The following is a 27404-nucleotide window of genomic DNA, read 5'->3' as shown; positions in this document are numbered from 1 at the left end:
TATGTTCAGCTCGTATGTTCTGACAGTTTTTTTGGTGTCCATTAATGTTTGTGATGTTGTCCTAATTCATATCTCCGCGCTGGCATGAAGGGAATAATGGGAAAACAGAAGTGAGAAAAAACTTGCAGCAGAACTGTATTTGTTGCTTACAAACTGTGTGATGTGTTTTCTGCACAATATAGGCAGTTTTTAAAATTAAGGTGATGGTCTTGTTACCTGTTTTAAAGAGGTAGTGAATTGAATGGATAGAAAGTAAGGACAGTAGACTTCACTGCATATAATTTTGATTAGCAAAATATTGATGAGAATAATAATCACAGGGAATGAGAAAATTACTCTTTTCTAAAAGGTGGACACTGGAAAGTCACTGTAGGTGCAAGTGTTCACAGTCTGAGTTCCCAAAGCACTTTGATGAAGTGAAGGCACAGTGGTGCACTGCATCATTGGAGAGTGGTAAGCACAAGGAAAATTAAACGTGGTAGCTGTTCATTTCACATGAACTTGGGGACATGAAGGACATTAAGTATGCAGGTTAGCAGGTTTAAGCTTTGCTGAAGTAATTTGCAAAAGAACCAACACGACCATCCCAGAAATCGGTGTCCTTTTCCTCTTGTCATCTTCTGCAATGTTGAGGCTACTAGGGCAGATTAAGCAGTTAAACGAAGTATTACTGAATTATCCATGGTTACCTGACACTAATTCAGTTTTGTCAGCCTTTGTGTTAAACACGGGTATCCTTCCCAAGGGACCCTCTGTCCACAGAAAGCTGGTTATTTTTGTGAGAACAAAAAGCCCAGAATTGTTTCTAGGGATTCAAAGACTTAGCAGTGGAAGCAAAGAAGAAATGATGGGATAGATGAGCTTTAAAGTTCTGTGCCTTGGCTGTTGCTCAGAGGAAATCCCAATAAATGCTGCATTTCCCTTGTTCTGTTAACAAAACACTGCGTGGATGTAAACCCTGTATCTGGCAGCTCAGCCACTGTCTTTTACAAGTGGGTCTTATTTTGTCAAAACTTCCCTCGTTTAAGATTGAATGAAGAAGAATGTCAGCTCTCCAGCACTTACTGTTGTGAATCTTATCAGCAGATAGCAAGAGCTGTATAATTTCCCATCAAAAGTCTGTATTGCCACTGCCAGCTTCCCCAACAGTATAGGCTAGTTACCTGATAAAAGGGGCACTGCTAGCGTGCTTCTTTTCTTCAGCAGTTTGTAGCTTATGTTATCCCCAGGTAGCACAGTACTTGGGACCAGCCAGCTCTCTATAATTAACCAACTTGCCTGAGAAATTGTGGGGTTTTCTTTATCAGAGAGAGGAGAAATAGTGTCGTAGAAGGATGCACTGGAGTCAGGATGGAGAGGGAAAATTCCTCTGACTGTTGTAGTTCAGGTAGCTTAGGAAGGGGAGAAGGCTTCAATTTTTAAAGTTTTAAATTTTTTTCTCTTAGTTTAGGATGGGGAATAGGCTTCATTTTTTTAATTTCTCTTGTTACCAGCCTGTGTATTACATAGTTCTTAGACTGCTGTGGTTGAACCTAAGCTTAAACTGACTTCTAAAAGCATTATGGACTGGGATATGTTAAGGTGGCACACAGGTGTTTATCTGCTCTCCTCCACTTTAGATAATTTCTTCAATGAGCAGAGCTAAACTGGATGTACCTATACTTTCTTTCCTGCAAACATCTCAGTGTTAGCTGAGGGGAGGGAGCCAGCTTTTTATGTACAGTGAAATCTGGATTGTTGCAATCAATAAGTACTAATATTTATCTCTAGTCTTTTAGGTAGCTTGGACACTGTCGTGAAGCGAAGGTGACCATGACAGTTAGGTTTGCACTCAGATGATTTGATCAGGAGGCTGGGAAATGTTTTGGAACAGAGTTAGGTGACTTGACCTATGTATATAAATAATGTTTTTTATACCTGCTTTACTTTATAAGGTTTGTTCCCCACAGTATGTGCAGCTTCAGTGAAGATACTTATACTGAAAATTCACATTTAAAGCCTATCTATGTCTATATCCAATCTATGCATGTATACATATATAAATGTTTATTACAGGCAAGGTTGGATAGTACCACTTTTTATGGCAGATACCTGACTCTTTCCAGCTGCTTATAATTCTGCCATTTTGTGAGGGGAATCTTTCATACTATATTCCTGGTTTTGGCTGATGGTTTGTTATTTTTCACGGGGTGCAATGAAGAATTACATGGTGAAGCAGGAGTTCTGGCGATCAGTCTTAAATCAGCTAATTTCATCTCTTGTTCCCTGTATAATGTAACTGTCAAGATTGGCATTTTCCTTGTGGGTGACCCAGAGCTCCGGAGAAGGACAGGACCAGCCTGGTGGGATAGCTGGTCATGTAAGTAGAGGGTGTGCGTGGATCGGCATCCCTCCAGGAAAGGAGGTGCCTTGATGCCACTCCTCATGTCCAGGGCTTGCTGGCAGCATGGAGAAAGGGCCATGCCAGTGTTTGTACAGGGACTGCTTGAAATCGTTAATCAAAAAAACAAAAGACTAAGGTTTTAAAAGTGTGTTTAAGAGCCATAGGAGCTAGTTAACCCTAAAAGACTCAAGGTCTCCTTATCACCGCTATTGATTTTCACAGCATGGGGTATAAAATAATTGGCTCCCCAAGGGGAAGGAACCTGAGACAACCACTTGGGTTTTACCCTCCTTGCAGTGTGACATGGGTACCCAGCAAGTTTACTCATGGCTGAAGCTGGGACTTTTCCCTCTTCCTTGGGTTCTGGTACCCCATGGGGTAGCATGTCAGGCTCCTAACTGGTGGACTACCCAAGATAACTACTTCATGCCAAATAGTCACCAGCATGAAAATGTTAGGTCTTCATAAGCACAGTACCTAATTCTGTTTTAGCACTTGGAGGTGTTAACTCTGTGCTCAACAAGTCACATTTATCCAAAGATAGATATTCACACAAGATGAGAAAAATGAGATATTTACAGGCTAGCTTTCCATGAGCTTTAACTTTTTCATGTTTTTCTTCAAACTGATGATGTCTTTCTCTGACTTGAATATTAAAAATTAAACATGGTGACTGTTCTTGAAAACTCAATTTACAGACACATCTCAAGACTCTTTATTTAGTGGACTGTATTTTGTTTTAAATGCAGTGCACCATACATTGGATACAAAGCTTCCGTAAAACTGAAAGTGCTTGAATTCGTAGAGGGTTTTCACAAATGTGAACCTCAGGCTTCGTAAGGCTGGTCTCCCTGCATATCCTTTGTAGATGATGGGGAAAGAAGCACTCCTCCAGAGGATGACGCAGAGCAGCTCTCGCTGTAGTGGCTGTAGATGAAGACTGAGGAGATGAACCTTACTGGGCTAGTTAGTCTTCCATGGTAGGGAAGTATTCATAAAGGTTTTATTCAGTGTTGTATGGATATAGAGCTATGCCAGCATATATCTTTAATTTTCAGATGCTTGTTATTTTCTTGAAAATGTTGGCCATGTGCTGATGTTTCTGCTTATGGAATTAACTTCAGGATGTTTAGGGAACAGCTTAGCTCTTAAAGACTGAGAAATCTCTGAAAGAATAATAGTATTGTGTGGGGTTTTTTTAATTGCTGTCTTAAAATGTCCACATATGGAATGAAGCATTTATTTTCAGCACCCATATACACAAGAAATATCACTGATTTTAAAGTAATGAAACTCAGGCTAGAGTCTCTAAAAAAAAGCATGTGTTGTGTGATGTACCACTAACTCAGTCAACGATGGAGCTAATGTTCAAAAAATCCAAATAGCTGCTTCAGTATGTTTTGTCTATCAAAATGTGCTGTCAATATTATTGTTCTGAAGTCACATATTTTCATGTTTTAGGACAGAGTAGTAACATTTACAGCACTGTCATGAAAAAGACAGAGATATATCTGTGGTTAGTATTTTGGTAATGTTATTAAAGAGGAGTTTCGTGACATGAATGTCCAGATAAGAAAACCCAAATATACTATTTCTTGAGCAGAGGAGCAGTTTCATGATGCAGTTCGGTTCCTTCTGAAACACCATTTAGTTTTCTGAGTGTATGCTTACTTTCCCTGCCACCTACATATGGAGACAAAAATCCATTTTGGATAGAGAGGGAATTACTGAGTTTTCTTTAGGGTTTTTTGTGAAGGTGTGCATATATTGCCCAGATTGCTGAATTACTCCCAAGTGACCTAAGGATAACCCCAAACAGGTCTACTTTGCATTTCATAATCAAAATGCAGTCTTTCCACTCATAGCATATTTGTTCATTTGTGTTTCATAACTTGGAAAAGACAGAGACATGCAAGAGGCTTCAATCTTACTGTTATTAATCACTGTATTCTTAAAATGGGAGAGCATTTGACTGTTGTGTGGAGTGCAGTGGCATGAGAACTGGAGTACAGGATTGCTATGGCAATCTTAAAATCTTTGGAAAACAAAATGGGTTTAACAGTTAGATTAATTAAATGATTAAAAGGCACTGTGCCAACCAGCTTAATTACTAGAGAAGGTTAGGATGTAAGATAGTCTTGTCATACAAGCCTAACTAGCACAATTTTACCAACTGTGAATTTTCTGAGGGCATCAACAGAACAAAATGGAGCATGTTTGAAGCAGGAAGAAAAGACTAGCAGTGATCAACTGACTTTGTGCAGTATGTCATGGCTTAAGCACAGTGATTGAGTACTACTCAAACTCATAGGTGGGCTAAGCACTTTATTTCTAAAAATTAGCTTTAGGTACCTATCTTTGACCTGACTGAAGAAGGTGCAGTATGATCAGTCACCATGAAAATTATTTGGAATAATGATTTCAGGAGCTGGCCATATTTGACTGTGTATATTAAAAATCTCAGCAGTATTTATCTTGTTTTGCAGTCCTATTATCATGACCCCAACAGCTGTTGACAAATTACTGAGAAAAGGCAATTGCATATTTTTAATAGTAGTTTTGTATTTTAGCAATTTTAACTGTAAAAGCAATACTTTGATATGATAAGACTTACCAAAAAATTCAGTGGGATATATGTAACTTGTCACAATCCCATAAATTAAATAATTTCTTCTGGTTTTTGCTAACTCATTTTTAAAAGAAGCATCTTCACGCATCTTAATTCAAATTCTTTGTGGCAAGGAAGGCAGTGGGTTAAACCTGTGGTCTGCAATGTCAGTATTCATCAAAGATGTGATCTGGAGGTGCAGCTTGGTAAAAAAATAGCACACTGAGTATTTTGCGGTTGTTAAGCTAGCAGACCGAAGCAGTCTTGGTCTCCGGGGAATCTGGAGGAGGGGTGTAAGTGTCAGTTCTGGAAAGAAGTTATTTCATTGAAATATCACTGCAACTCGGCTCCAAGCTGCAACAACAGTGTTTTGTGTCCTCAAGTGCCTTTATCTTGTCAGCAACATGGTTATTACTGATGAGTCTGATAACACTGTTGCATTTTATCAAAAACGTAACATAACTCAGTTGGCTAGCCTTTGGTGTTTCAATTCTGTTCATAGGTATACATACTAAATAACACAGGGCTTGGAATTAAGGTGAAATGAAAGCCCTTACTTTCCTAGAAAAGTGTCCAAAAACATGATTTGAAATATTACTTCTACGTTTTACATCTTCATAAAGAAACAGGAAGAGCCATGTGTTCAGCTTTTAAGTATAGTTCTGTTCAGTTTTGAAAAAGAATGGACAGCAATTTGATACTTTAATTCCGTAGTTAAAACAAATTGGTTTTGCACTTTTTTTTTAAGTGAACTATTCTGTTGATACCTATGTGTAGTAGTGATTTTAGAAACTTCCAGTCAATAATAAAGGTTCATTTTAAAATAACTTTTCTTTATAACCATACTTGAGAGAAAGCTTTGTCTGGAAATTGTTTTAAATAATCCGAGAAGAAGTAGCTAAGAGACAGGACTGAAATGCTATCTTTTGACAAGAGTTTGAAATCCTTTTATTCATTGATAGCAAAGCTTTCCTTAAAAATAATTTCTGTTACCCTTAACAGTATACTTCCAACCTAATATCCAGTTTTCAGTCCTGTAATAGAAATTCAATATCTCAGATAAGTAGAATGAAAACCCTGGACTGGGCACTGGGATACAGTAAAACAAACTGTAATCCTACTGCAGATACAGGGAAGCTTTGCTTACAGGGAGGTTGTTGTGGGGGTTGGATTCCTTCGTGGGGAAAGAAGAATGGACTGAGTCCTGGAGCATACCATCCTTGTCTACAGGTCTGCTCTTCGTGAAGTGAATAAGTCTGCTGATGTAAACTGAGGAAACCAATTTTTCCCCCCCAAAAAATTATATGTGACTTTTTTCTTCTGATGACAGATAGGCAACTTGGCTATTAATAGAATTGTTGTTATATGACATTATATATTCTTTATCGCTCATAATAACGTATAAGACGGATTAAACAGAAATACAATGCCGGAGTCCAGATCAAACTGTAAGGAGCTGTAGTTTGAGGAAAAGAAGACGTTATGGGGAATAGCATTATGACCTTCTACAATTACACTTCTCAGACTACAACTGTCGTGTGACTGCCTTCCTGTTACAGAACAGAAATTAAATATTTTAGACAAATATGTATCAGTAGAACTACACCAAGAATTAATTAAGTCTTGTGATCCAGATCTTTCAAATGTCTTGCTTCTGTCAATGTGATGAATCTACCTTTTGGGGAAGATTTAAAACTCATTCCAATAAACCAGTCTAGGGGTTACAGTTTTTTGTGTACAGCTGAGCACTCAAAGGCTCTACAGAAGGAGCAATAGCTTATTGCCAGTCAGTTTTTAAAAGTATTTTTTTTAAGAGTGGTGAGTAGTTTTATGTTCTGTGTTGGAGAAAATGAGACAGTTTCTAGTGGTTAATCATTGTAGTTCCTCTTAATACTTCTTTCTCTGATTTGTGGTAGGTAAAAAATAATGAAGTACTATTATAGTAACTAGCTAATGGCCTAGAAATACTTGATTAGTTACAAGTTGAAGTGTTTACAAATGGAAATTTGCTGATCTTGTTACAATATTGGTTACAGTATGTCTGGCACTTTGAAGCGATCAATGACCAGAAATTAAGCAAGTGGTAAATGTGATTTGAAATAGTAATCATCAGTCATTTGTCCTTCCAGAAAAAAAAAAAAAAACAACTAAATTTAAATTCCCCGATTCCCATCATTTCCTACATTCATTAACTTGAAAGTGTAGTACTAAATATTTATCCTTTTTCCTCAGGGAAAAAAAAGAGAAACAACAATGTTTTAAGTATTCTCTTAAAGAAGACAACATAGGTATATCAAGAATACTCAGTAAAATATGATAAAACATGTTACAAAGTTTTGCATGTCTGTGTTCAGTTAGTTTCTTGTTTGATTTCAGTCAGCTGGAGAAGGCATGAAATACTGTGAATAAGAAGGTATTCTTTAAGATAATAACTAGTAAGTAATAATGAGCAGTTAGCTTTTTGTTGCATAATACATATCTGTGCCTTTATGGGAAAGCAACCAGAATGCTGTGCTTAACTTAACAAAAATGCTGGAAAAAGGAGGGTATGAGAAAGTGACAAAAATAGACCATTGGCTTTTGGATTATTTTTCTCTCAGTATTGCACTTTTGGTGCATTAGAGACTGGTCACAGCTAAACACAGTGGCCCCAATGTTATCTGTTCCTGTTTTTATTTACAGTTCTCTTAATTGGCATCACCGGATGTGATGAATTAAGCAATACTGATTTGGAAAGACATTTGACTTTCATATGAACTTACTTGTACATTCATCTCAGAGCTATCAGCTGACTAGCAGAGTCTTATTTATGCTGAGCATCAGTGTGAGCTTTCAGCTTGGGCTTCAGGGAGATATCTACCAAAAATTAAACATTTTCTGCTTTTCCTGCCAACAGTATGCTGCTGTCATCAGTGTTTCAAACTTGGTACCAACGCTGGTTGTAGTTTCCTTGCATTGTCCTTCACATCCATCCTTACACATTTGCTGTTCAGTTTGTTTAAATTACCTCTGCATTAATGTCATGCAAACGTATACAGAACTAACCTGAGATGCTGAACTTCTTTGCTCTTGTTTTGATTCAACTAATTGTATTAATATCCTCCATGACAGAATATTTCTGTCTGGTTACTGCATATTTTGGTTGCATATATGAATATACGAAAACATTATATTAATACTTATAGCATAATTTTTAAAAGAAATCTAAATTCATTTAGGTTAGAATGCTCGGTGATTTTAAAACAAAATAATAATTGGTTTGTTTATTACAGCATCAAAAAGATCCTTACCACCACATTAAGTGCCAGTTGTATCTATATTTCAGTATTTGAACTTCAGCAGTGAATGCATCTTTGTCATGTTAAGGTTTAGACAAAATGTAAAATGATACTGCATATTTAATACAGCTAGTTATTGGCATTGCTTTGTAGTAGATGTCTTATGAAAATATCACTCTTGATGAAAAACCTGTATTTCAGAGGAATTGATGTGTTATTATTTCTGAATATCTTGCCAAAATTCTCATGACCCAACGTCTATATGAAGCAGGATTCAGAATGAGGAAAGAAGGGTAAATTTTGTCTGGCATTGCTTACAATAAATCAGAGTATGTTAGCAATTTTTTCTGATTGTCACTCAAAAACAGATATGAAATTTTGGAATAATTAAAAGCAAAGCTTTCAGTTTTATCATTAAAGTAATTAGAGTCTCATCAAAAGGAGTATGAGGAGTTCCTACGCCATAGAGTACTTTCAGCAAATGCTGCTTAGGCTTTGGAATTCCAAGATCTGGTGTAAACACAGAGTTTCTTGGGTATTTTTGATAGACTTGTTTTTTCTTGACCCTGAACCCAGAAAAATAGTGCATACACTCTTGCAATAATTTGCAGCCAGTTCTGCAATAGGATGTTTCTGCTCAGATTGTTCAGCTTGTAGGACTCATGAAAGCAGGTTGGAAGTTTGTTCTTCCAGAATGCTGTCAGACAGATTTATGCTACAAAATTTTACCAGTATGAAAATTTTAAAATAATCATACTGGTGCTGCTTGTTTGCTTTCATATGTTCAGCCTGGGCTGCCTTTACATGGTGCATCATACTCACCGTACATCAAGCCATGCAGCAAAAATGTGTGAAGCTTCTAGGTAGGAATTGCAATGCCCCTCCAGAGAGCACCGCATTTTCCCCTAATATTAGGGGACAAGGGTTGTCTTTCAGAGGCTCTGTCAGCCTAGAGATTACCCATGGCAGCATCAACAGGCTGTTGCTTCCAGCAGTATATGGACGAATCAAAACTCAGTATGTCAGTAAAGCATTCTCAGGAACACCTCACTCGTGTGCGATGTGATGGGAGGTGTAGTGGAGAGTGGGAGAGCACAGTTGCATCTACCGTGCAAATAGTGAGAGGAAACATCTTTAAAAGGGAAAATTGACTTTTTAACTGTTTCAGACTCTCCCTATAGAAATAATTTATTTTGAAGAGGCAAGCATCTGTGCCTTACTAGGTCTAGCTCCACACTTTCTTCCAAACCAGAATTATTAATGCAGCTCCTTCTTCATCCTGACACTATTGCTGTGCTCTCAACAAACTGTTACTCCTTCTTCCTCTTTGATGACAGTTTTAGCATCATTAAATCCTAAGATGGGGGTTTAAACTTGCCTGCATTGTGGACACTGGTGCCAGTAGTTTCAGTGTCACGTAGAGGTGCTACCGTGTCTCTGCCTGGAGTCCAGCAGGGACATCTCCTAGCGTTGTCTTCACAGCACAATGCGCCAGTAATGTGCTCATGCTTTGCCACAGAAGACAGAACACAGGACACTGCCTTCAGATAAACTGGAGGGATTGGCTTCATGCAGCTGAAGAAGTGGGTGCTCACCACCTCTAGTAATTCAGCAGGAACTAGGACTGTCCAGCCAAGTCAGCAGATTTAGGGCTGATGTAGAGGAATTTTATGGAGGGGGCCTGGATGATGAGGGAATTGAGTGGCCAAGGGTGGCCATAGATCTGTCCTATATGTGAGGTCCAACTTCTCTCACCCGTCATCAAGTAGATTTCATCATTCATCATCAAACAGACTTCTAAAAAGTTAGAAATCTCCTTTGCGTGGAAGAATTTAGTAATGTGATAAACTTCTTTGGATAAAATAAGGATGTCTTACTCTAAGCAAAATAACAGAAATTAAATGCCCGGATTAGTGAATGAGCTGGATTAGGATTTTATAAATTAAGCCAAGTCCTTTCTTTGTAAAATTCTTTGGTTGCAAATGGAATTCTTCTGAGAGCTTCAGTCATAAACCACTTTATGTGATACCACTTTTTGTGATAGCCTCAGAAATTACCTATGTGTTGCAGACTTCTCTCTGGATTTTTGTATTTAATTTTTATTTCTTTATTTACTTTGTGATTTCTTCCTTGTAAAAAGCCAGCCTAAACAGTGGCTAGTTTTACTTTTTAAAATGTAATAATCTATTTTTTCATTGTCAAGAATGACCGCAGTAAGTTTCATTCAAGTAAAACACTTTAATTAGTAAGAGTAAAGAGATACCATAAATTCAGTATTTTAGCTACAAACGCAAATACAGTTTTCCATTTTTAAGGAGGTAAGATACTGTACAAAAAGATTAGACCATTTAAATTTTCCTATTTCATCTTTTTATGAAAAGCAGGGAAAGCAAATTGCAAACATTTAAAGTGTCAAACTAATGGAAGTATAAATGATGAACAACTTGTAATCATACAAAAAGAAGCCGTGGTTGCTGTGGGACTGTGAAGAAAGAAGGAATCATTCATCAGGCTAGAATAAATAAGAATATTTCAGTGGAGCAGTTGGAGGTTTGTTTACTGATCTACCTGGCATAAATTCTTTAAACGTTCATTGGATAGTGCAAGCCATAAAGTGTAGTATATTTAAAACACTGAAAATGCTTTATTTCTGGATTTGGGACTTCATTGCCCATCAGGGAAGAAAATCCCAAGCAAACAGGCATGAAAACAGAAAAAAAATCCAGTACATTACATAACGAAAGATAGAAACTGAAGTTTCTGTAACCCCTAAGACTGGACAATTACAGAATGCCTATAACTACAATATTCTTAAAATTATTAAGCAGTACTTCAAATGACAGTAAAACTGATCTACTGTTATGGCCAGTCAAACTTTGTATCATTCTGTCCTCCTTCCCACTCAGAAATACAGAGGAGACAGTGTTGCACAAGTGCCTGTAAACTGCATGGTGTAATTAAGTCTCAAATAATTAGGCCAATTAAAATCAACACATTGAATACCTCCCTGAAACATCATGGCCCACAATCAAAATATGGCCAACATTAGTAAATGTATTTAATTTTGAGTAACTAGCCTGAAGTAAAGAGCTAGTTCCCTTCTAGTTGAGACCTTTTTCTCCGGAAACCACAAGAACCAAACGCAGTATACCAGTCTGGATCACTTGTTGTGTAATCCCCTCCACAAGACCTTGCGTTTCTTCCCCCGCCATCATCACAAATGATTCCTCTGATATCCATCCGATAGCACTGCTCAGGCCTTTTTGATCACCCTCAGGGTAGGTCTCCAGAATGGGACTTCAGTCCTCAAGCTGAGGCTTTCTGAGGAGGCTGCAGAAGCTCTCCAGTCTCATGTGTTGGCTTCATCTGGCTCCTTTCTATATATCATCTTCATCAACAAAGTCGTACAAATCCCACTCCTCCTAAAAAGCGGTTACTTTGGAGCTACATCCCCTTCACGGGAATCAGCAGCACCCCTGAAAGTGGTGTATTTCCTTACATGTGTGAGGTAGACTTCTGGTCCTTCATTGCTGTGTCTGTAGCCCAGTAGACAGAGGAATTGCCCTCAGCCCATTTTACCAGTCCTGGAGAGTTACATGCTGATATCTGAGGTTCCCCAAGGAACAAAGCTGGGTTCCTCTGGTATCAGTGCGAAGTCAGATTCAAACACATGAAAATAAAATGTTGTTTTAAAAAACACTATTTTATAGAGACAATTACAAAAATGTTATCTTTTGGTATATTTCTTATAAAGCCTTGTTAGGAGGTGTAATGGCTAACATGAACCAACAGATATACTTTTAATCCTTCCCCCCCTCCCCCCCCGTTTTGGAACAATCATTACTTCCTTCTGTATTTTTTAAACTGTTAAGTATATTTTACCATTCTTTTTGTATTTTTAAGTGATTTCTGAAGTGCAGGAAACAGCATGAACTCAGTGAGGGCAGATCCCTGTATCTCTGTAGGAGCACTGCATCCTGAGAAGTCGTTCCCTCCTTCTTTCACAAGCATCCTCTCATAGCCTGGGGGTTCTGGCAGAGGCTGCAGTTGAGGAGAACATCTGCCTATTAAGTGCATTAAGACACTCTGACATGGATTAATGCCTGGTATAGTTTAGTTTAAATAATGCGAGCAGGAGTGAGAGAACCTGGGATGGGAGGTTTCTGAAAACTGGTCGTGTATCAGAGGAGGTGCTGCATCACTTCTTTTTTTTGAGATCTTTCAACTTACACAATATTTTGCCTATCTGACTTCATAGTGTTGAGATGTGTTAGCCCAGTGATTTATTGCTGTCTGTTCAAATGCTTTATTCTGTAGCATCAGCCCCATTGGACATATGACAGTGTGTAGTACATAGCTGGTAAAGATGGACACAGGTAAGGTAGCGTAGGGGCAATCAGGAATTAGTATGCAAGGAGGCATGATATTGTAATAAGGTTCATCATTATTAGTACACCTTTAATGGGCTACCCCTTCTTAGTCAGACTGCAGTGCAGGCTGTTTTGGACATTTTAAGATGCTCCGGCTTTTAACATCATTGATTTTCTCCATCAGTGATGCTACTTGTCATTGCTAGTTGTCATTCTTCATCCAGAAAACCTGTACATATGGAAGTAAGATCCAACATACTTCACTCAAACTGTGTCTGTACATATTCATGATTTTACTTGACATTGTTACCCGATGCTCAGTTTAAACAGGTAATCTTTTAGCTTTAAAAAAAAAAAAAAAAACAACAAACAAAAAACCACCAAAACAAAAAACACAAAACAAAACTTTCTCTTTTGTTTTCCTTTGGAAATGTAGATAATCTGAAAGTAGTTGGTGGACATTGACAGAAGCTGTGCAAAAGAAAGGAAGGGTAACAAAATAATTTTGTTCTTTGGAGTTATTTTTCTGCGTTCACACCACTTGCTTATTTCCCGCTCTGGGAGGCCAAAGACTGTGACAGACCTGAGAGAAGTGGTGCCTGAGACCTTCCAGGGAGTCGCATGATTTTTGCATACATCTAAGCAGCATCATACTCCAGTCTCCTGAACTTCAGGCAGTGCCCAAAGAATGGCAGTGGCTAACGGGGAACTGTCTTTATTTGCCACAGCTTTATAGGCTGGTTTGGTTGGTTTGTGCTAGCCTTTCATGAGAAGGTATTATGATTCAAAAGGGTTCGCTACTTCCAACTCACCCGACTGGCCTTTTCTGTCAATTGCAATTATATAGTATTTTAACACTGATTGTGCAGACCAGGTCCTTGCATAATTAAGGCCCTTTATTACAGGGTTTTCCAGTGAATCGAAGTCTTGCACTCAGTTTTGAAGCCAGCACTTTCTTCAGTCTTTTGATGATATGTTCTAGATTTTTGTTTGGAAAGAACATAAAGCTTAGATGCTAAATATGCTACTGCTAGTTGTTTAGAAATTTGATTCTAAAGAACAACTTAATCCATTGAAAAATCTATGGTAATTAACTGAATATTTCCTTTCTGCTTGGTTTAAAAAGGTCAGCCCTCCTTTGTGCTGGTTTTCAAATCTTTCCAGCATTATTCTTTAATTTCCTAGATAGTATGCCAAACACCTGGAAATACAATTTCCAGATCTGCATCTTTGGGATATCAAGTGTTGAGCATACAATAGAATGATAAGTTAATAAACACAAGCCTTTCATATTCTGTAGGGAAGATATTGGCAGATCATTAGTAAGCTGCAAGTGGCTCTCGATGCATTGTGTGTGCATGAGTACTTTCACAGAAGATTGTAAGCCTTTATAGGTGATTCAGCTTATGCCCTACAGAAACATATTGGAGGAAGGAAGACTGCTAGAAATTAAAAGTAATTGAGGTTCCAATACATGACAACAATAACAGTTTGGCTTCCCTTTTTGTGACGATCCCCTGCTTGTAAATTGCCAGGAGCAGTATTTTTTACTTGCTTATTCCAACCGAAGGATTTGTAAAGGTAACTAATTTCATCCTCTGATTCACTTCTTAGAAATCCCTTTTTTCTTTTCCCTTCCGAAAACATAACCTGAATTCTTCTTATTTGTCATGGTGGTTGTTTTTGGGGTTGGTAAGATCATAAGCATTACCAGCAGAATCGTGAACATTCCTTCCTATACTGTTTGTAACAGAATCCTGTTTTGAAGCTTGATGTAGTTCCGAAAGAATATTACAGTCTGCTGAAATTATATTTAAAGTGCTTGGAAATTGCTGATAAAAATGCATAAATTACTTTTACGCTATATGTATATACTTGTGCATGTGTGAGGATGTTTATACACATAATACAAGAAAAAGTGTGCAAGTTACATTCACATTTGTGTATATATATAGACACACTTAGATGCAATAATTTTTAAAATCTAGTCAAGATTTATCTAATTGATACATGTTTGTATATCTATGCAATCTCTAGCATCCTTACCCTCAACATACATTTGTTATTTTAACAAATCATTATACTTGTGTAAGCAAAGACTAAACACTATACAATTTCAATTTACCTTCTGTATTTTGGTCAGGATTTGGGGGTTTTTTTTGGTTTGTTTTTTTCTGGGGGGTTTAATGCCTACCATGCAATGACAAAGGTTTATTCTCCCTTTGTTCTTTTCAGAGTGCTGCAGCAGCTCCCAGTCCAGTGCTAGGAAACATTCCCCCAGGAGATGGCATGCCAGTAGGTCCTGTACCACCGGGTTTTTTTCAGGTATTCAGAAAAATTATGATTACAGGAATTTTAGGATAGAAAATCCTCCATAATACTGTTTACAAGTCTGTAGAAAAGGTCCTGTTCTAAACTATGTCTCACTGTATGGTGCAATACTTGAGAATTTTATTTTTTAACAAAAGTGAATAGGTGGAAAGGAAGGGATCTCTCTGACTGACAAATATGTCATTTATGAAATAGTGCAGCACAACTAATTTCGAAATTTCAAGGATAAGAAATGGTGCCAGTTTATGAGTGGAGAGTGAAAATGCTTGAATATAATTTTAAAATAATTTTTTATGATAATATACATACATTGCATTGAAACTTTAAGAACATTGTGGGTTGTGTTTCGCTCTGTGGTAAAGCCAAGCCACAGGCCAGATTTTTAAGATGTTCAAGTTTCAGAGGGAATTAGACCTTCACAATTAAGAATATCACACTGAGCATGTCCTTTCACATTGGAGATCTCAAACCTAATGCCTAAAAAAACAAGCCAAGGATTTAGACCATGTGTTGCTTTTACTAAATTTTGTCATCAATGAAACTAGATACCCAGTTAGCACTTTGGACATTAACAGTATAGAATACTATGACGGAAAAAATGGCAGCTTTTAGTGCAAGGCCAACCTAACAGTTGCAATCTGAGATTGGACTGTTCCTGTGAGCGAGCTTGCATCTGCTCGTCACCAAAGCTTGTTTGTTTTTCTCCACACTGGCAAACTGTGGCTGTGGAGCAGGAGCAAAAAGTAGCAGCATCTCTAGCATTGAAAGAGCTCTTCAGGAAGAACAGAGATTTCCACTTCACATACTTGATCTCATGATGGGAAATAAACAACCCAGATTTCCAGGACTGTGATGTGGGGAGATCATAGTGATAGAATGATTTGAAAAAACCGAGTGCTGAAAACCAAGTAAAGACCAGTGTCTTTTTCTTTCTTCCTTAAGATATATAGACAAAAGAAGCATATTGCACCTGGGAAAAAAGAAGAAATGTTTTATTTATTTTTTATCTAAATGATGATTGTACAAAAATAGCAGAATATCAGCGGTCTTTATTTACACTGTATGTACGTGACAACGTCATTTGTATGGTCTTCCTTTACCCACACTCAGAGAGGGAAAAAATGCTATGTGCAGTATTGATACTGACTGAAGAAACCCTGAACCTGGCATGAGCATGTTGTTTCCTTCATCAAGTCAAAAACTGAGGCATGATTTTTAATTCATGAATGAAGCTATGTTTGCAAGTGAAGTAGAAATTATCTTACTGTTGCCAGTCACAAAATTCTCAGGAGTTGGCAGAACTGATTAATTATTTTATTTCTGCTTTGACTGTTTTGAGCAGCTGGTTAGGTAGAATTTTTTAAAACAAAATTTTATTTTAATTTTGATATTGTATAAATATTCCACCTTTTTCTTATTTTAGCCACCCACTCCAGTTGTAATGTCAAAGGAATTAAAGTTTGAAGTGTTTTTCTTTTATTGTCTTTGAGGACAATTAAGAGTGGGAAGGGGCACAGATAGGACAAGTGTGTGAAGTATAGAGGAGAGAGTAACTATTTTAAAGGTTTCACAGGAGGAGGGTGTGGGTGTTTTGTTTTTGAAAGCGTGAAAAGACTTCTAGCCACTCTAGAGCTTTAAAGATGTAAGAAAGACAAGATGATTAAAAGTTAAGTATGGGTAAACTTGCCTTGTCTGTCAGCATCTGAGTTCAGTCTTACTTGAAGACCCACCAACAGCCTGCTCTTTTTGCAAGGCCTAGGACTGAAAATAAACAGAGGAAAATCCATTTTCAGTGTAACACAGTTTGCAACATTAATTAGAGCTATCATCAACTAAACAGCAAGGCCAATGGGTCTTCTGCAAGACAGGTTCCAAGAGCTGGTTTGTGCAGCCTGGTCTGGACTCCTCCAGACATCACCTTTCACTTCTCCTTGAAACTGCTGCGTCTCTGTCATCATGTCTCTCTGTAACATGCAATACTCAAGATTAGTCCCTTACAGTTTTAGTTGACAGAGATCTACTTTCCTCAGGTGAATGACCTTGTCAACAGAACAAGCGTTTTTCAAGAGATTATTAGTTTTTGCTTTAGTCATCTGCTTAAGAATGTACATAAAGACATGACATGCTAGTTAGCAAATACAACTGCGAGTTCAATAGCGAATACATTGATATGGTTGGGAGCAATCCCAGCAAGGGGAGCTAAGCCAAAATCCAGTCAGTTACGTAACAGCGTGCTGGAACTGTAAGGTGTGTATAAAGCAAATACGTACAGACAGTCCATGACAATGTGTTGTGGCGTTGGAGTGAGTGTTGTCAAGAAGCAGTTAATACCTTACCAATGTCAATTTATCTGAGGACAAGAAAATATATTGGCAGACGTAGCTGTGTATGCGAATCTTGAAAGCTGAGGGGGATCATTTGCTGCCATAAAATGCAGGTGAAATGACAAGCAAGAAGGAGAAACTCATGATCAAAACTTCCTACTTCCTTCATAGGTACTTTCTTTCTAGTACACCTTTGATGAGACAGTCAGTGTCTGTATACTCCTCTGCAATTCCTCTAATCCCAACTGATCACAAGAATAACCAACTCACAGAAAACATGTTAATCTGTCTTGATCTGAATATTGACAAACTTCAGCCTTTCTATGAACTTCTTTCACTGTAAGTTTGGAATTTGGACCTGCAACTCACTCCTAGATTATGAAAGTGAACAATTTTGTTTTTTGAAGAGTCAGAAGATTCTATAGAAACAGGGGGACAATGGTGCTTTTATCGGTATTTAGTTCCTGAAGACTTTGCACTAGAAAAACATTGTAACATTTCAACTTTTTGCAATTAAAATTTTTCTAGAAGGTTGTCCTGGTATGATAAGGGTGGCTCTTGTTGCTTTTGTGAAACATTTGGATTGGCCCAAGCTAAAGCTGTTGACAGCCGCTACCTTCCAGCTCTGCTTGGCTAACTCAGAATTGCTAGATGATTTGAAGTAATTTCATTTCTCATCAGTAATACCTCTTGGTTTTACACTGGAACTCTTTTTTTGTGTGCAGCACTAACCACTAACTGGGACATAAGCAAAACGGATGCTCTGGCTGCTGCAATTGCTTCTTAGACAGGTCGGGAAGGTGGCAACCTAGATGGGGACTGTGCTGAGAACCAAGAAACGTTACCTAGGTTCCAGTTTTATTGGCATTGCTGACCACTAGCGTTATGTCTGTGACCTTTATTTTTTATAAAAGAAAATAATGTAGTGCACCAGTATACCACATGGGAGAAGTATGGTTTCTGAGGCAGTATCTCGTAAAACGCTGCTCTTCTTAAAACGAGTTTTTCATGTATATGTAGGACACTGTCGTTAATTAGCGATCTCTGGCATTTTATGCCTGGACCACAGAGGTGAAGTTCTGAAGCCGGCAGCTGAATTTGTCATGTTACTCTCTGGACTTGTATTTTTAGATTTCAGTTAAGGTGATGGGTGATGATCACTACAGCGCTGATGGTCCAAAATGTAGTGCCTTACAATGATACAGTGAAAGGAAGGTGGTAGAGTTGTGCACAACTACTATCATCAACTAAACGATTTTTTTTTAAAAAGAGAATTGTTTACAGGGTCAAAAATGAAATGTGAAAAGCCAAGAAAACAGGTCTGTGTGGAGTTAGGCTGTGTCTCAATTTCATCTACTCATGTGTATGTATTTTAATGTAATATTAAATTTCATAGCTACATATTTTTTTTGTCCTTATACTCTTTCAGTACATAGAATAGGTGATACCCTGGAAATAAGCTGGGGTTATACAGTAGCTGAATATGCTTTTTGTTCATTAACAACAAAACTGAATGTGTGGGACAACAGGAGGAGCAAAGTTCTGTCATACAGCTCCAAATAGGAGAACTGCAACAAGTTTTAGAGTTCATTTTGTCTCGGGCTGAAAGTCTCGGGTTAAGTGCGATTCAGTGAGGGTGATGTCTGGTGGGTCAGTGCTTCTGGTAAGTTGATTTCTTAAATATGGAGCCTCAGAGGAGGATCATGGCTGGGAATCAGAGTGTGAGCCTGGATGCTAAAAAACAGTGTGCAATTCATCCCTAAGTTACCCATATTTTTCCTGGGTAACCTAAGTAATTTCAATTCTCTTTCTTCATGTTTCTCCATCTTTTAAAATGAAATGTCATAACTGACAATCTTTTAAAAGATTATTAATTACTTGGGCAACAGAAGTCGTAAATCTGTATTAGGTTGCATAAGAGTAAGATGGCTGTACGCATTTCTGAAATGCTCATCTAACTCCAGTTTGACTCTTGAAATACATCATCAGCTTGCCAGTTTTCCTCTCCAGATTACATCCTGTACATGGAGCTAACATATGAGGAAGACATTTAGCTACTATGTTAATAAAATAAAGTCATTGAGGACATTTTCTCTGCCATATTTTAGAGAGTTACTCCGTTGTTAGTTTTTTCCTGTAGCCATCCACAGAGATCAATGTGACCTAGTATTCATCCCTCTTTTTGGAGTTCTGTCTGATACTGAAGTAGTAGGGCAACTGGAGGACTGAATAGGATTATAATAATATTTTACCTTCAGGTCTAGATGTTGGAGGATGCATATAAATGCCAGCAGCCAAACCTTTGAAGAGGTTCTAATAACTCACTCATGGTGAGTTAAATTTATCTACTTGTGATCAAAGGTTCGCAGACTCTCAGATTTTTGTATCCAGTCTTACTTCCAGTTTCTGGCCTGAGGACAACCAGCATTTTTCACCCAGGTTGGTTCTGTGCAGTACAGAAGTATTACTTGTAAAAGTCCTCTTAGATACAGGCAGAGCAGGTCAAAGAGTTCAGGACTAGCCTCACTCTCTTCTTCTTGAGGACAATGAGACTGGAAAAATAACAGTGTTATACTTGCATATCATGGTAGAGTATGCATTTAGAAAATAATGACATGAACATTTGGAAATATTGTCATGGAAATTATGACACCCGGATACACTTCTGTTCCATGGCACATGCCAGTGAAGGGTGAGGGTTGTGTTCAGGTGCAAACCACTGCCCTTCAGGTAGTGAAGTGCTGTGGCTCATTTCCATCATCTCTTCACTGATCTTTAAATCAGCTAAAAAATTCAAGATACATTACATTTATATTTTTGCAGACTATTTATTTGATCTTTGTGGACAATATCAGCTTTAGTAAGTACATGGAGGCTGGAGGGAAGTTTTGAGGTTTGTGTTTACTGAAGTATTTTGAATTTTTAAACAGAATGAAAGATATTGATTTAATGGGATTTTGTTTGCCTTTTAGTTACTTTTCCAGTTTTAGCACACATAAATGCAGAGTTAGAATCACAGAATGGTTTGGGTTGGAAGGGACCTTTAGAGATCATCTAGTCCAGCCTGCCTGCAGTGAGCAGGGACAACTTCAACTGGATCAGTTTATTCAGAAGTTCTAGGTTCTAATCCAGTGGAATTCATCATGTTTCTCCAAGTTAGTGACAACTAGCACTACTGAATATCTGATACTGGTTGCTTATTTTTGCACTGCAATTATGAGAAATATTTAAATGCATTTTTAATTAAACACCAGTTATCTTCACCTTTTTATTATATGGCTGAACAAAAGTTTGCCATGTCTGCATCTGTATAAGGAACCTGTCTGTTTTTTAAAGGCACTCAGGCAAGTAGCAACACTGAGTTTATACTTAATGCACCTCAGAGACACTGCTGGATAGATAATTCATGAAGTGCCAACTGAGAGTTAGACAAAGCAGGTGGTTTGATAATTGGCAGTTCACTTGTTTAATTCGCTAATTTTTTAAAAAGTTGAATTCTACCACTGACTATACCTTTTCACTCTTTCTGTTAAATGCATTACCTTTTTTTCAGCAAAATTGTTAAAGTTTGTTCTAGTTGAGCTTACCACTAAACCTTATTTCCATAGTGCATATATATTCTAAAGGAATTGTCAGGTAGTTTGCTTCATTCACCAATTTGTGATCATCAGAAATACTTGGAATGGCATGGGAAATAAAATGTGTCGGCACCATGTTTGAAACGCAAATGTTACATATTCCTATAACTCCAAATGAAACCCAACCCACCAAAGTAATGTAAGGCTGTCATGCCATCTAGTGGCAGTTCATTCTAGTTTTAGCTCAGTCCATATTATTCTAAAGTATTTTTTTAGCCTTGTGCCTTAGTAGGACTGTCCTAATGCTTTAGGAGAGCACCATCAGAATAAGACATGTGAGCAGAAAGAACTTTTCTGTTTTTCTTCCTGCCTAGCATTACTATTTGCTATTTAAAAAATGAGTTTAAATAGCATTTAGATAGTGAAAATAAGCAGTCAGTGAATTAAAAATCAATAGCAACACACACTCTTGCATTTTGAAACAGAAATAGTGAGCTATTTATATATAAAGATAAAATGGGTTTGTGAGCTTCTGTATAAGGCTGTAAAATATCTTTATAATGTACTATTTAAATTTGTACTTATATTTACAATATTTATAGTAAAGTCATGGCATGAAACATTTTTGTAAAATAGAGCTTGTATTATCATTTCGCTAAATGCAGCATTTGATTAAAACAGTTAAATCTTTGCTATATACCCCCAAGAAAGTAGCAAGCAAAATGATAACTAGGCTGTTTTCCAAGGGGAGGTATCGAATGTCTACTCCTTCTAAAAAGTCATTGGTCAAAGTCTCCCAAATAAATATAGATGGCAGCTTTACATCTCTGATTCTACAACAGCTGGGGTTAAACCAGCCTGTTAGTGGTTTCACTCAGTCCTTGCACTCACTTTAATATAGCTCATGCGTGTTAGTCTCCTGGAAACTATTGCATCGGCCAGGGATGTGCTGGGTACATGATCCTTTTCCTCAGCCCCTTCACACTCACAGAACATCCTCCCAGATTGCTCATTTGAGCAAGCACCCGGCAGTAAGGAAGATGAGGAGGGAGAAATACTCAGCGTCCCTTTAAAGCCATTTTGGAGTGACTGTGTTGCTTCTATGAATTGTCCACAGAGGGGTCGTTGTTTGCACAAGGAATGAGGGTTCCTAATTCCGGCTGCGAAATTACATGACTAAAGCTAGAAGATGCAGACATCTCAGACTCATCTTTGCAGGACCATAACATGCATCTATATCGATGTTAAAATGTTTTGTTTTTTTTTTAAACTCCTTTGAACTGTTTGAACTATTGTCTTCCCCTAACACTCACATAGTGTCCTGGTTTTCTAGGGCATTACCATTTTTCACCCCCTTCTTCAAACATCCATACTTCATTAACAATGTACCTTTCACTGCTGATCATCATGTTCTCCCCACTTTGGCAGCATTGCCTGTAGCTTTTTTTTTTTCTTTTTTCTCCAAAGTAAAATGTACAAGTCATGAAAAGTGAACTGAAGCATGACTGCAAAATTAGCTGGATTTGCTACATGTTCGCACCCATACTAAATTCCAGTGGAGCAAATGAGATAATTGCAGGTGAAGGAGTGAAAAGTTAAAGAATTGGTCCCTGAGCAGAACAAATACAGTGAAGTCCCAGAAGCTTGAAAAGCATCATGGATTGTGAAAACATTACTATGAGCAAATGAAATGTTGCCAAAGCTACAAACACAGCTTGTGAGTAAAGCTAGCAGCTTTGGTAGGCCTTGAAAAGCTTTGAAAATAGATTTTAAAGGCTTTTTTTTTTCCCCTCTGGGTTTATATAATTGTTAGTAAGAAGAATTTTATTGTATTTTTGGAATCTCCATTGTCTGTAAATGCATCCACCCCAGTATAGCAGGCTGACATCCACCGGGAATATCAAGTGCATAAAATTATGCATATGTCTAATTCTTTGCAGGTTTGAGATCTGTGCATTTTTGTCCTTTTTTTTGCCAGTATCACGGTGTATTTTAAAACATTTTTATTTTAAAAATAATTTTTACTTTTTAGACTCTGTCAGGGGGGGATTAGCATCTAGAAATATCTGTAAGTAGTTTGTATTTGTTCCTCTTTATTGTTCATTTTCTCTAAATACCAGAAAAAAGATGAAGGTGTCCAACATCTGCTGGCTTTGATAATTCTATCCTGCAGTTGTGCTAATGGTTTTACTGCTCGTAACTGTTAGAACAAATTAAAACTGCTCAGCTTGAGTATCTAAATAAGCTCTGAGCCCACGCTTCCCCCGCCTCCCCTTCCACATGCACATCTCAAGCAGCCACAGACTAGTTGTGGAGTGCTGCAAGAGGAGGAGGTGGAATTGGGCACAAGTCATTTACCTAGGAGGTCTGTTCTGAACTTTATAATCTTATCCTGAAAATTCAAGTTGTGTTTGTGAGATACATCTCAGAAATTTAAGGATTCTGACCATACACCGAAATTGGCATTATAGTTGCCGCTGAAGTGGTATTAAAGAGTAGGGGAGGGGTTGTCATTTATATATGACACTTCCTTCTGCGGAGGTTAATTCAGTTTCTGTCATAGTCTGACTTTTACTTTTTTCATGAGCCACAAGTGATTGTGTTTGAAACCAAAATCCTTGGATGAAGATAATGCATGTAGCTTCCAAATAATGTATTTAGTAAATATAACAGCAGGAATAACAAACTCCAGCTTGTCATTGTTAAAGTTGTTCCAAAATCTCAGTCATATAACATAACCAGGGGTGACTAGAAGGTTTATTAAATTTAAGGAAATGCTTTCTCAAGATTAGTGGTCTGTGTATATGATCTCTGAACTGTAAAAGCACAGTTTATTTTTTTTTAAAAGGGCGATACTTCTTGACCTTTTGGTTTTACCCTAAGTCAGGTTTGAAATATTTTCTTTTCTGTAGTATTTGCATTTAATAAAAATGAAAATCAAAACTATTAACCTGGTTTAAAATGCATGTAGGCAATAACCCTCTGAAAATTCATTTCTTGAAAATTTCCATTAAATATCATGTGCAGAGCTTCTCTCCCACTTGCTAAGTCTTCGTGAGCGCAAGATAATGATATTTCCTACAGTGTGAGACAGATGTAATACAAGAAAAATTCCTAAAGATCGCCTATCATCAAAATGAGTGTTATTTACTTTCTCAAATTTCTGGAGAAGTAGCCAGGCGAGTATTATGTCTTTAGCATAACAGAGAAATGTTTAGCTAGGGACAAAAGGTGTGTTTGGTTTTTTTAAAAGAGGTTTTGTTTCTTCATTTTTCTATGCAGAATGTGCAAGGTATGTATTGCAGTATTCTTTCAGATGGTGGAATGAATCCTGTATTTCTTGACCAGGGAAAAAGCATTAATTTTGTTTGAAATGCTAGTATTGTTCTATCTTTTGGAATTTTAGATGTGGAAAGACAGAGGTCTGTGGAAGGCTTTATGATTATTTGTTTTTAAATTGTAATTTTGCTCTATACTCTGAATTAAATCAAACCTAGCTTACTGTTGCTATTTATAGGTTGCCGGACCATGCAGGCTGCTCTTAGAAAACCATAAATAAGGAAATTATTTTTTCAGGGGTCTTCGTCTGAAGCACAGAAAAGAACTTGCTCATGGAAATAGGTGTCAGCGGGCTGTACCAGCAGAAGAGTGTCATTTTGAGAGCTAATTTAGTTTAGACCTGGTTAGAATGAAAATGTGTTAATGAAGAGTGTTTTACACACTGTGGTGACCGTTATTGCTGATGGAGGTGTCCACGAAAAAAGCAGAGGAAAGTAAATAAATGAAAGATTACGAATTGTAAACTAACTTGGGTAAATTCAATTCACACATATCACCAGTTCACCACAGGTACTTTTCAAGAGTACAAAACCCTATTTCAGGGAGAATGGAAGCACACACACACCAGTGGTAGTTGTAAAGCTCCTCTAAAACATTTTATAAAATATAGGAGTCTTCATCAGGTATTTTAAAATGTTGCTTCCTAGTCGTTTTTCAGTACTGCTATCATAAAAAGAAAATGAAATAAATATATCAAGCAGACTCATTTCTCACTACCTGGACTATAAATAGTTAAGGAATGCCAGTCCTTTTAACCAAGAATAGATTTTGAAAACCAAAAAAAGATCACAGAATCACAGAATCCCAGGTTGGAAGGGACCTCAGGGATCATCTAGTCCAACCTTTCTAGGAAGAGCAGAGTCTAAACAAGATGGCCCAGCACCCTCTCCAGACGACTCCTGAAGGTGTCCAACGTGGCCGAGTCAACCACTTCCCTGGGGAGACTATTCCAATGGTGACTGTCCTCACTGTGAAGAATTTTCCTCTCCTGTCCAATCGGAATCTCCCCAAGAGCAATTTGTGTCCATTCCCCCTTGTCCTCTCCATGTGGCTCCGTCTAAAAAGGGAGTCTCCATCTTCTTTGTAGCTACCCCTTAAGTACTGGTACATGGTGATGAGATCCCCTCTGAGCCTCCTTTTCTCAAGGCTGCACAAACCCAGCTCCCCCAGCCTATCCTCATATGGCAGCTTCCCAGTCCTTTGATCATCTTGGTGGCCCTTCTCTGGACCCCTTCCAGCCTGGCCACATCCTTTTTGTATAGCGGGGACCAGAGCTGAGCACAGTGCTCCAGGTGTGGCCTGACAAGCGCTGAGTAGAGCGGGATAATGACTCTTTCTCTCTGCTGGTGATGCCCTTTTTGATGCAACCCAGCACCCTGTTGGCCTTCTTGGCCGCAGCAGCGCACTGTTCGCTCATGTTGAGCTTCCTGCCCACCAGGACCCCCAGAGCTGCTCTCCAGCCAGGTGGATCCCAGTCTGTGCTGCACTCCTGGATTGTGTTTTCCCATAGTTACAGTTGTCCTTGTAGAACTTCATAAGGTTCTTGCTGGCCCACTCTTCCAGCCAATCCAGACCTTCCTGCAGAGCAGCTCTCCCTTCTGGAGATTAATATGAATTGTATATTCAGAGACAGAATATGTAACTTGGCAATTGAATTAATTTTTTAATGGAGGAGAAGAAAGATTTTTGGCTTGTTTTACTTATCATTTAGAACTTTAAATGAATACATGAAGAGATTTGGTCATTATGAGAATTTCCATCTGTCTTTTGACCTTGTTGCTGGCAGCTTGGGCCCTCTTAGAATACCTGCTCTTCAAGTAGCAGCACAATTAATTTAAAATAATTTGTCATAGTGTGTACAAATGAAGTCTGTGGTTCCATTTTCAGCTTCTAGTGATAAGTAGTGTTTAGCGTTTTTGATGATTATGGTGCCTGAATTATAAAAACCAATTAATACCATTTCAGTCATTTTCTATACTGAGTGCTAAAATAAAATTTCACCTTGTATTTTTTAATTTGTGGTGTGGTCTTGTTATTTCTCGAAGCAATGTTAGGAGCATCATCTGCCTCTCAGGGTGTTGAGACTTACTAATCTAAGGAGGTTGTTCAGTAATGCTGGTTTAAAAAAAATAGGATGCTGAAAAAACGGTTATCACTTTTTGTTTGTTTGCTTCTAAAATGTTGGTTAAATCCACATTTAACCATGTTTTTGGGAAACCTTGCAGAGTACTGTCTGGTGCAAGTAGAACCAGTTCCTTTACTTCCCTAAGCCATATGAAACACAGTAAGAACTTGGCATGGGCACCCTCTTCCTGGTCTGGATGGAGCTGTTGTTAGAGACTGATCCTCTCTCCCCACTGACCATCAGTGCCCCCTGCAGCGGGGCAGTGCTGTCCCAGGCTGGGCAGAGGAGGGGTCCCTGGCAGGCAGAGGTGTCCAGGTGAGCCCACTTGCTGGTGAGCTTGGCTGACACTGTGCTCAAGTACCTGAGCTACGTAAAACACCTTCCCTTTTGCGAGATCTCCTGTAGGAACGCTCATCTTGGGCACAGTGGGAGGGCCAAGATGGGCAGGGGACAGCTTCAACGGCTTGAGCACCCAGTGCTTCGAGCACATCCCTCTTGGGGGCTTCCACGCATCATGCTTAGCAAGTCACGCCGCTGCAAGCCAGTCAGCGAGCTACTGCCCTGCTATCTGCAGCAGCCTTCAATGCAGTCATTTAAACCAGATTGGTGGTGTGCTTTAAAACATACCTTCTGTCCTGCTTTGACCAGCAAATGCATATTTTCCTGAGCTGAAAAAAACTCCTAGTATGTGTAGCTGGGAAGATGTTAATGCAAATCTAGATAAGTGTTGTTATTTTAAGCTACCCTGACTGAGAAAGCTGGGTTTTTTATGCCATGTAGACAGGGTTCTCCTGTTCAAGCAATAGTCATTCTATTTTATCCTCCTCAGACCAAGCTTTGTTCAGTGACATTTTGGCTCTTGGTATTTCTACTGTTAGCGGATGTGTGCAACCTCTCCACTACTCATGCTCAGTAACTGCAGTAATTCTTTTTGAACTATGTTTATTTGTTTTCCTGGGGTGTGTGTGTGGGTGTCTTTGTTACATGAGGTTGTGCTATCCAGTATTACAAGTCATAGAGTATCACATAGTAATGTATATATTGGAATAGATATGGATATTTATGGTC

At 38.2% G+C, this 27404-nt stretch overlaps 1 protein-coding gene across 3 annotated transcripts in view; it reads left to right on the top strand.

Moving 5' to 3' along the window:
• SSBP2 (single stranded DNA binding protein 2) overlaps positions 1-27404 on the top strand; it is a 196469-nt gene that overhangs the window by 113375 nt on the left and 55690 nt on the right. For 2 of the 3 annotated variants that reach the window (XM_064438968.1, XM_064438966.1), the window contains exon 5: positions 14875-14964. The exons of the other annotated variant lie outside the window; for it this stretch is intronic. In XM_064438968.1, coding sequence (XP_064295038.1) covers positions 14875-14964 — 90 coding nt within the window. The remainder of the gene's footprint in view (positions 1-14874; positions 14965-27404) is intronic. 3 annotated transcript variants of the gene reach the window in all.

This window comes from Phalacrocorax carbo, chromosome Z (genome assembly GCF_963921805.1).
Source record: "Phalacrocorax carbo chromosome Z, bPhaCar2.1, whole genome shotgun sequence".
NCBI classification, from domain to species: Eukaryota; Metazoa; Chordata; class Aves; order Suliformes; family Phalacrocoracidae; genus Phalacrocorax; species Phalacrocorax carbo.
Note: the sequence above shows the minus strand (reverse complement) of the source record. Positions and strands in the feature narration are given on the sequence as shown.